The following is a 10298-nucleotide window of genomic DNA, read 5'->3' on the forward strand; positions in this document are numbered from 1 at the left end:
AAGAAAGGGAAGGTACACATGTTAAGCTTGGGAGGCCACGGAACAGGTGAACAAGCAGAAGGCAGCCACGTGCACGGCAACACGTTGCCAGGCCAGGCCTGCGGGAGAGACACGCACCTTCTCCCGCCTGCGCACCACCTGTCTATCCTTCCACACACCCTAACCAAGCAGCAGACGCCCCTTGTGAGGCTGGAAGTGCCTGCTCGGGTCCCAATCCCACAGCTTCGTAACTTCTCAGAGCCTGTTTTCTCTCCTGCGAAACTGAAGGCACATAAGACCCTGTGTGAGGCGGGCCTCCCTCCTCACGTCTCTCCGCGGTTCCTCTCAGACTCCCCACCACCTCCACCTTGTCTCCAGGCCCACAACTGGCAAAGAGCACCAGGCTGCACGTGGCACCTGCACAGCCATGGAAGCGCCTGGCGGCTCTCCGGGGCCTGGCAGTCTGTCCCCCACCCCCCCCCACCCCCAGAGACTGACCCCTGAACTCATGAAATGTCCACATCAAAAGGGACCAGAAAAGAAAAAAAAAAAAAAAGAATTGGCCTGTTTTTGGGGGGCTTCCCTGGTGGCGCAATGGTTGAGTCCGCCTGCCGATGCAGGGGACACGGGTTCAATGCCCTGGTCCGGGAAGATCCCACATGCCGCGGAGCGGCTGGGCCCGTGAGCCATGGCCGCTGAGCCTGCGCGTCCGGAGCCTGTGCTCCGCAACGGGAGAGGCCGCGGCAGTGAGAGGCCCGCGTACCGCAAAAAAAAAAAGGGGGGGGGGACCAGACACCCAGGCATGGCTGGCTCTTGGTGGCACCGAGGACTCCACAGGATACTGAAGGAGGTGAGGCTGCCCGGGTCATAGCCCAGGCCGCAGCGGCGGGCACGTGCGCCGCCCTCTGTGATTACACTTCCCACACCACCTGTCTGAACCCCTGGTAATTCCGGAACGCCAAGCGGTGTCCTTTCTCCCACAAATGAGCTTTCTGGAGGCCTGGGGCCAACTCCTAAAGCACGGTCTCCTCCGCCAGGCCGGCCGACCCCCTGGCCACCACTCTGGCCAGTCGGCCGGTTCAGGGCTGGGGCTCATCAAACCTACCGCTGCGGGTTTGCGCAGGAGGCGGGGCGGGTGTAGCAGGCTGGAGCAGGGTTCTCCAAGGCTCGGCTCGGCGCACGCTCCCACCCCGGGGTGGACTGAGCCCGGCTCGGCTTCCGCCCAGCCCTGACCTCCGCCCTTCAGTCCACGTCGAGTGGGCGCGCCAGGCCCCGGGGTCGGCGTGACTCGCAGTGCGCGCCAGGGAAGTCCCGTGGGTTGCACACGCAGCCACGCGCTCCCTCCCCAACGGCCCGCGCACCTGTCCTGGGCGTGGCCCGATGCCCCGCCCCGCGGCCCCGCCTCGCCCCGGCCGCGCCGCGCGCTGGTTGGCCGAGGCGACGCGCTGTGCTAATGACCTGACCCTCCCGGCACCTGTGGGCCGCGCTGCCCGCGGGCGCCGGCGTACGCACAGTGCGACCCGCGCGAGGGCACCATGCCGCGCTCCTTCCTGGTGAAGACGCACTCCAGCCACAGGGTCCCCAACTACGGGCAGCTGGAGAGGCAGAGAGGTAGGGGCTGCGGGCTCCCCTGACCTGCCCAGGGCTCGACTCCCGCCGGGTAGGAGGGGCGAGAACCCCGGGAACGGGAACACCTGTCCCAGGTGGGAGGAGGGGCCCCAGACCACGAGGCTGGAGATAGAAAGGTGGGCCCCGGGCGTCTTATCCACTTCAGGGACCCCAGCCTCGCGTCGGGCAGATTGGGTGGGGATTTTCTCTCCACTTAGAGAAGTTTCCAGGCCCCCAGTCACTCTGGGGCTCTCCCGCTATGGCCCGGCATGCCCATCCCAGCCAAGGGCACCCCAGGGCCATCTTCCTCGTGCAGGACGTTTGAGAGAGCCCCACGGATATTGCAGAGAGACACGACGTGAGCCCAGGCTGTTCTCCAAGGGCCCACCAGAACAACATCCTGGGTTGAGAGGCCAGGAAGAGTGACCCAGGGGCCCTGTGGTGCCAGGGCCCAGCTCGCACAGCGTTCCGCTGTGCCCCCTCCAATGCCTCCTCAGCCCTCCTGGGGTTTCCTTCCCTCCCGCCTCCCTCACCCCAGAGGAGGTTGCCCAGGGCAGGCTGGGCTACGGGGCTGCAGTTCTTACCCAGGTGGGGAGACAGGTGCCCAGGAACCAGGACTGTGCACTCATTCCCACTCCCTGTCACGGTCAGGGACACGCAGAGGTCCCACGGCAAAGGCCTCTCTCGAGTGGTCAGAGGCGCCCCCAGCTCCACAGCTTCTTGGGAGGGGACACCCTCTGGGGGATGGCTCAGTGACTTAGAGGGGGACAGGGGGACAGGGAGAGACTGCGGAGACCAGGGCACACAGTCAGAGCCCGTCCAGAGCCCTTTAGCCCTCTCAGGACTGGGAGCGGGGAGGGAGTCCAGGCTGGTGGGTCCCCGGGGCTGGGCTGCCACCAGGGGGCACCTTCTAGGACTGGGATCCTCAAGTCCACATTTTGAAATCCAGTTAATGAGTCACCACCAGCAATTTTATAAAATAAAAAAGAACAGAAGCCATCTGAGTGCAGTGCTCGCAGTAAAGGAAACCTTTGTTTCAGATATACATGTATGATAGAACATGTAATTCACATGGGTTGTGGCTTTAAACGTTTAAAAACTGTTGTTTGGACTCCAGTCACACAGCGTGCCCCTTTGAGCGTGCAAATCCTGGCAGCCGAGCAAGGCCGGGTGACCGTCGGGGAACAGCCTCGGGGCCGTCAGTGTGCTGCTCCCCCCTCCTTGTAGCACCAGCTTTCTGGGGGCCAAATGGCCACGGTGAGCCTCTTTCTGCCAGGCAGTTACCTCAAGATAGACCCGAGATGCTGGATTTGGGGTCCCCCACTCGTCACTTTTAAATAAGTGCCTTTTTAGGCCTCCCCAGGGAACCCCTGAAGCCAGAAAGGAACTTAAGTCTCTTCTCCCAGGAATCTGAGCTGCAGAATGAATTAAAAAATCTAGCTAACCCAGGGGATATGGGGAAGCATTTAAAGTTATTAGCAGAAGCACATGGTCAGTAGCACCTGGCATATGGTTGCCTCTCCCCTGCCCTCCCACTGGAGTCGGCACTGGCCCCCTAGACAGGGTTAGGCTCCGAGGTGATGCCTGGGGTCAGGGTAGTGGCTGAGCCTCAAAGCCTTAAGGTGACTTTTTTCCCATACAAGGGCCCCTACTGGAGCTTCTGTGTGGAGTGGGGGGTCCTAGACTCTCCGGGCACCCCAGTGCTGTCTCCAGAAATTCCTTGGACTTCATCTCTTAGCTGGTCACTGTCCAGCCTCCATTTCTGGGAGGACAGAAACCTGGCAAGCCGATTTTATAATTGGGAAGACTGGAGTGGAAAACGGTGAGGTCAGGAGAGAGTGGAGTGTGGGAGCTTCCCCATTCCTTTGCATCCTCATCAACACTTGTAATTTGCCTATTTTTAATTCTAGCCATCCTAGTGGGTATGACGTGGTACCTCATTATGGCTTTAATCTGCATCTGCATCTCCCTGATGGCTCATGACGTTGAGCATCTTTTCCTGTGCTTATGGGCTGTGTGTACATCTTCTTTGCAGAAACGTCTATTGAGTCTTTGCCCATTTAAAAAGTGGACTATTTATCTTTTTATTGTTGAGTTGCAAGGGTTCTTTATATATTCTGGACACCAGTTCCTTATCAGATACCTAATTTGCAAACATTTCCCCCATTCTGTGGGTTGTCTTTCTCAACCCTAAGCCTTGGCGTGGACATAGAAATGGGGCCAGAGATTTATCTCAACACATATGAAATAAGAAATGGGTTGAGGGCTGGAGATTTGGTCTTTGGGGAAATGCAGAACTTCACTCTTACTTGCTAACATGTTTACTTTGGGGGCTTCTGCTGTCTGGGTCAAGCATGAGGCATGGTGGCCCACACATACGGGAGCAACAGCCTGAGGGCAGGCCAAGCCAGGAGGCAGTGGACACCACCGAAAACAGTCCCTCCTGAGCTGGGAGCGTCTGCAGGAGGCTGTGCGCACGCACGCCATGGTGGGCGAGGGGTGATGGGGAGGTGACCGGCGGCTGATAAGTTATTTTACACGCGGCGGCTGCTGCCAAGAGTTGTGAATTAAAGCTGTGTGGGAGTCCGCAGGATGCAGCTCCGAGCTGGCCCTGCGGCGGGTGGGGCTCAGAGAGAGGGCGGCTAGGGACCCTTCCTTGGCCCCTGAGGGCTTCTCTGGGATCCTGTGAGATGCTGCTCTTCCCTTGTTTGTAAAGAGGAGATTCCTGCTCAGACGCTGCGGTCTCCGGCTGCAGCCGCCACTTCCGCAGGCCACGCCTCTGTCTTGTCGGACCTCCTTCTCCTTGCCGCGGGGCTATGGATGGCCTAGTGGTGGGATTCGGCCAGGGATGCGGGTTGGCGAACTCGCAGCGCTGGGACTCCGGCTTCACCGTGCATTGTCTCCCCTCCCCGCTTCTAGAAACCAATGGCGCCTGTTCTGCCTGCGGGGGGCTGGTGGTGCCCCTCGTCCTCCCAGACAAGGCGGCCCCGTCCACGCCTGGCGACCTTCCCCGGCCCTGGGACTTCACCTCCGTCGTCGCCCACGTCTCCCTGCCCCTCCCCACCTTCCTGTGTAACGAGGAAGCTCGGGGGGCCTCGGGGCCAGACCCCCTGGAAGTCAGCCTGGCGGACCCTCGGGCCGGCCGGGCCCCCGGCGCACCTCTGAGAGACAGCCTGAAGCACCTCAGCCTGCCCCCGCTGCTGGCTCTGCCCACGCGCTGGCCCCCGGGCCTGGCCGCAGATGGGGCCCAGGCTCCGGGCCACCTGCCAGGGGCCGAGCGGGCCCCCCGCACCCCAGGGGGCTTCTGCACGCCGGCCGCACTGGCCAGGCACCAGCAGCTGCACTGCCACTTGCAGGCTCAACGCTGCTTCACCTGCAAGTTCTGCGACAAGGAGTACGGCAGCCTGGGCGCCCTCAAGATGCACATCCGCACACACACGCTGCCCTGCCTCTGCACCCTGTGCGGCAAGGCCTTCTCCAGGCCCTGGCTGCTGCAGGGCCACATCCGGACCCACACAGGTAGGCGCCAGGGCCCACGAGGGGTCTGGCTGCGGGGCAGGGTGGGGTCTGGGCCTCAAAGGAGGGGAGAGGTTGGGTTTATAAACAAGAGGATGGATGGGCACGCACGTCTTCTTCTTCCTGGTGTCCCGAGGCTGTGGCACAAAAAGCCACAGCCCGGGGGGCTCAAAACATCAGAAAGGTTCTCTCCTGGTCTAGAGCCAGAAGTCTGAAATCAGGGTGTCATGGGGCCAGGCTCCCTCCACATCTGGAGAGGGGGATCCTTCCCACCTCGGCCGGCTCCTGGGGCCCCAGGTGTTCCTTGTGGCCATGTCATTCCAGTCTCTGCGTCCGTCCTTACATGGCCTCTCCCCGTGTCTGTGTCCAGATCTCCCTCTAGTTATAAGGACACCAGTCCCACTGGGTTCAGGGCCCGCATGCTCCAGTATGACTTAAATTGATCACGTCTGCAAGGACTCTCTCCAAATCAGGTCATACTCACAGGTACCCAGGTTTAGGACACGGATGTATCCTTTCGCGGGGGGACACAATTCAACTCGTAACACCTGGCAAAGCGTGGGCTGCACAGGGCTTCCACGGGGCCTGACTTCTCAAACGGTCCGTGGCCGTCCTGAATTCTGAAGCAGCGGGGGAGGCGGGGAGCCAGAAAGGCCTGGCTTGGGGGTGAGGACCCCGGGGCTCACACAGCCGGACGGGCTGGGGTTTACCCAGGAGCAGTCCCGTCCCTGGGTGAGAGGGTAGTCACAGAGCACAGGCGGCGCAGGAGAGAGGAGCAGTTGTGGACAGGAGACAGGAGACAGGGACAGGAGACAGGAGACGGAGACAGGGACAGGAGACAGGGACAGGAGCCGGGATACGGGGCAGGGACAGGAGACAGGAGACGGAGACAGGGACAGGAGACAGGAGACGGAGACAGGGACAGGAGACAGGAGACGGAGACAGGAGACAGAGACAGGGACAGGAGACAGGAGACGGAGACGGGGACAGGAGACAGGAGACGGAGACAGGGACAGGAGACAGGAGACGGAGACAGGGACAGGAGACAGGAGACGGAGACAGGGACAGGAGACAGGGACAGGAGACAGGAGACGGAGGCAGGGACAGGAGACAGGAGACGGAGACAGGGACAGGAGACAGGGACAGGAGACAGGAGACGGAGACAGGGACAGGAGACAGGGACAGGAGCCGGGATACGGGGCAGGGACAGGAGACAAGGACAGGAGCGGGGATACGGGGCAGGGAGCTCGCGGTCTTTCATTTTGCAGATTACAAACTACGGCCCAGAAAGAGTGCAAGGGCCGGCTGCCCAAGGGCAGCCAGGGGCTGAGCTGGACCCCACCTCAGGCCTTCCTCTTGAGTCCAGGACTTTGTCAAGCATGCGGTGAAAGGGAGACAGGAACAGGCCGGGCACTTACAACAAACACTCTCTGGAACCGGACCCTCCCTCCCCTCAGTCACGGCTCTGTGACTCACACGAAAGAGGGGTTTTGAAGGAGCCTTTTTCCAGGCTGGAAATCCACCTGGTTTTCCCCGACCGCTCGCTGAGGATGTCCCCTGAGCGCCCCATCACAGCGCAGGGTCAGGCGGCCAGGATGCAATGCTCTGGGCCCTGCGGGACTACAGGCTGCCGCCTCCCAGGGCCCCTAGGGCTGCAGCACTCTCCACACAGGCAGAGCTGAACAGATGACTCTCACTGGCCCTTTCTTTTACACTTGGGGGGTCAGCCTGGAGGGCAAGGCCCCAACAGAAGGACTTTGTCCAAATCCCTGGTCACCCTGATTGGAGGTGGCCTGGAGGACACGGGAATCCTCACTGGTCCTGAGCGCCTGCCCTTGTACAGCCGCCTTCAAGGTTCCCACCATGGCTTTCGGGGGGCGGGTACAGCTGCCAGGAGGCCTGCAGCACCTCTCCCGTCCAGGGCTGGTGACAGAGGGCCCTAGGGAAGCTCAAGCAGAAGCAAAGAGCCATCTAGCCAAGATCTGTGTTTTAGCTGCTGCGGCCTTGCCCAGGTTATCAAGCACACGACCCCCTCAGCAGAGGGCAGCTGCTAAGGCCCCGGTCACTGACCCCGAGGGAGCGGGCGATGGAGGTGAAGGCAGCAGCCTCACTGTGAGGGCTGAGGAGCCTCTGGGTGGGGGACGGCTTATGCACTTGCGAGCCTGGGGCCACCGTCCACAGGGCTGTTCTGGCCGCTGCCGCCGGTCGCTCACCTGTCGCCCTCTCCCCCAGGTGAGAAGCCCTACACCTGCCCTCACTGCAGCAGGGCCTTCGCCGACCGCTCCAACCTACGGGCCCACCTGCAGACGCACTCAGACACCAAGAAATACCAGTGCAAGCGCTGCACCAAGACCTTCTCCCGCGTGGCGCTCCTGGCGCGGCACGAGGAGTCCGGTTGCTGCGCCCCCTGAGAGGCGGAGGGGCCGCGGAGCTGGGCGTCCTGAGAGGGCGTCGCCCTTCCCTGCCCACGGGAGGGGCTGCTCTCCGGGGATGACTCTCGTCCGGTTGAGAGCCTCCTCCATGCCGTTTCCAGCGAGCTCTGGTTCCGGTTTTGTTCCTCTCAGTGACAGCCGGTCGGGAGCCGGTCGTCAGCATGGAAGATCCCCACGTGAGGCTGACGGCGGGGCCGCCCTGGATGCCCTCCACCTCGGACCGGCAGTTTGACTTGGGCCGAGCACATCCGTGTGGGCCACCTGCGTGGGCAGAGCTACCTGGAGGCTCCCCTACACCTGCCTTTGATGGCATCTGGGCCGAGCTGTCTCATGTCACACGTGCACAGGCGCACACACGCGACACGCACACACCCTCTCCTCCTCACAAGGCCGTCCTGAGGATGGAGCAGCGAGGGAGGCCCCGCGGCGGGTGGATCTGGGGCGATAAAGAGCCCACACTCCTGCTGCAGTGTCCTCTGAGGCGCTGAGGCTTACCCAGTCCCCTGGGTCCGCGGAGGAGGCCGAGCTCGGACAACCTCTGCTGAGGCAGCAGGGCTCCTGGATAACGGGACCCTGTGGCCAGAGCGGGGGAGCTGAGGGGGAAGGGCCTCGAGCCGGGCGGTCCTTACCGGGTGGGAGCACCAGGTGAGCAGGGCGCCTTCCCTTGGGAGGAAGGGAGCGGACGCGGGGACCGTACAGCGAGGACCAGCAGCGGGGTGAGGGTGCGAGAGGGGGACCGAGGCCGCGTGCCTGTGGCAGGCGTTCATGCCCCCTGAAGTCTAACTTAGAGGGGAGTCCCTCCTGCACCTGCAGCATCTCTACTGAACGCCACAGACGCGCCACCTCCCCAGGCACTAAGCCCCTCAGCCGGCGCCGGCCTCCTTCCTGCACGCCCTCTCCTGAGGCTGCAGCACCTCCAGCCCAGCAAGCGGCCGATCTCCGACCCCACCCAAGACGCACACCTTCCCAGACCGACTCAGATGCTGAGACCCGGCTTCCTCCTCATAGGTGGCCTCCCCTCACCCCCAGGCCCTGGGCGGTCACGCGCTGGCCCGGCCCTGCCTCTTGGCAGTGTGTGTGCGTCGTCTGCACCAGACCCCGGAGGGTGGCAAGGAGGGAGGAAGGAGGCCTGGGCCTAACGGAGACTGGCCGAATCCTTGATGCAGGAGGGGACACCTGCTCCTCTCTGCAGGAGGGCTGGCCCCAGCCAAGGGACAGGGCTCAGCACCTTGGTCCTGCTCCCGGGATGGCGCCACACGGCAAGTGGCAGAGGCCCCGTCTCGGCCCTGAGCCACCAGACCTGCTGACCTCCTCCCCGTGTGACAGGATACTGGGAGCGCTCATCAGGCCCACACAGCTACCAGCTCTGCAGCCCCAACCCCGGGTCCCCACCCGTAGATCCCTCCTGATGCCCAAGTCGGGGGCTGAGGGTCCCTGGGTGGCTGGTCTGATAACGGCAATCAGAGGGGGCCTGGGGACATCCCAGAGGAAACCTGACCTTGACACTGGGCTTCCCTGGATCAAGGGCGGCCCTGACCACCCAGGAGAGCCCCTGCTCTAGCCTAAAGCAGACTGATATACCCGCCCACAGAACAGAGAACCTCTCCAAGGAAGCCACGCTTGCACTCCCAGTCCCACTGCCCCCCCCCCCACAGGGATCAGCCTCCCCCGAGGGACACATGGCGGGACCAGGAGGCTTAGCTAACGTGTCAGTTTGCTGGGGCGGCCGTAACAAACCCACAGAGCGGGGGCCTCAGACCACAGAGACAGACTCCCCCACAGCCCCGGAGGCCAGAAGTCCGAGACCAAGGTGCCGGCTGGGCTGGTCCCTGCCGGGGCCGAGGGAGAATCTGCCCCAGGCCTCTCCCAGCTGCTGCATTTGCTGGCGCCTCTGATGTTCTGTGGCTCGCGGAAGCGTCACTCCCATCTCTGCTTCCATCTTCACGTGTGCGTGTCTGTGTCCAAATTTCCCCTTTTTATAAGGGCACCAGTCGTACTGGGTGAGGACCCACCCTGATGATCTCATCTTGACAACGTCCGCAAAGACCCTGTTTCCAAATAAGGCCGCATTCTGAGGTACTTGGGGGTTAGGACTTCAGTATATGAATGGGGGGCACCATTCACCCTGTAACAGCCGATGAGAGCACGCAGTTTGCCTAGAGAAACCTGGCGGGTCCCTGTGCTTGGACTTACGGAGAGTGGAATGCTGTTCCCCCCAGGCCACAAAGGATCAAGGGAGCAGTGAGTCCACGACCGACTTACTAGAAACGCGTCCTCCAAACGCACTGTGACCCACCCAGACGGCCCCCCCTCGAGTGCGCAGGTGCCTGATCCCTCCTCCTCTCCGCTACCCTGGTCAGGGGCCCACAGCGGGTGGGAACAGGCCTCTGCCCTCCAGGGACATCCCTCCACTGTCTCCCGAATGCGGGGGCCTCTGCTGAGCAGGGTGGGCAGCCGGGGCTGGGGAGCCTCTCCTCATCCCTGGCAAAGGCTAAGCTCCCACCGTGCCCATGTTTGTGCGCATCTCACTGGATGGCTTTTTTTTTTAACGGCATCCAGATGCCTGAAGGAAGCTATATTGTAAATTGTGTTCTATTTCTGAGCACCAATATCTAAATGAAGCGAGGCACCTGTTGGGGATGGAGGAAGGGAATTTCACAGGCCTAAATAAAGTCCATGTTTGCCCTTCTGTGCCGGCCCATGGAAAATGCTCTTATATTTATATCTGGGCTGGCGGAGGGCAGGGGTGGCAGAGGGTGGGTT

At 62.2% G+C, this 10298-nt stretch overlaps 1 protein-coding gene across 1 annotated transcript; it reads left to right on the forward strand.

Annotated features, from left to right (window-relative positions):
* Positions 1 to 1514: 1514 nt before the first annotated feature.
* On the forward strand, positions 1515 to 7514 carry SNAI3 (snail family transcriptional repressor 3; the record flags this gene model as incomplete). The annotated part of the gene is made up of 3 exons (XM_079724384.1): positions 1515 to 1590; positions 4507 to 5106; positions 7336 to 7514. The coding sequence occupies 3 exons, from the start codon at positions 1515 to 1517 to the stop codon at positions 7512 to 7514; spliced, it is 855 nt and encodes a 284-aa protein (XP_079580510.1).
* Positions 7515 to 10298: the final 2784 nt, after the last annotated feature.

The sequence above is a fragment of the Hyperoodon ampullatus genome, assembly GCF_949752795.1.
Source record: "Hyperoodon ampullatus genome assembly, chromosome: 18".
In the NCBI taxonomy this organism is placed as follows: domain Eukaryota; kingdom Metazoa; phylum Chordata; class Mammalia; order Artiodactyla; family Ziphiidae; genus Hyperoodon; species Hyperoodon ampullatus.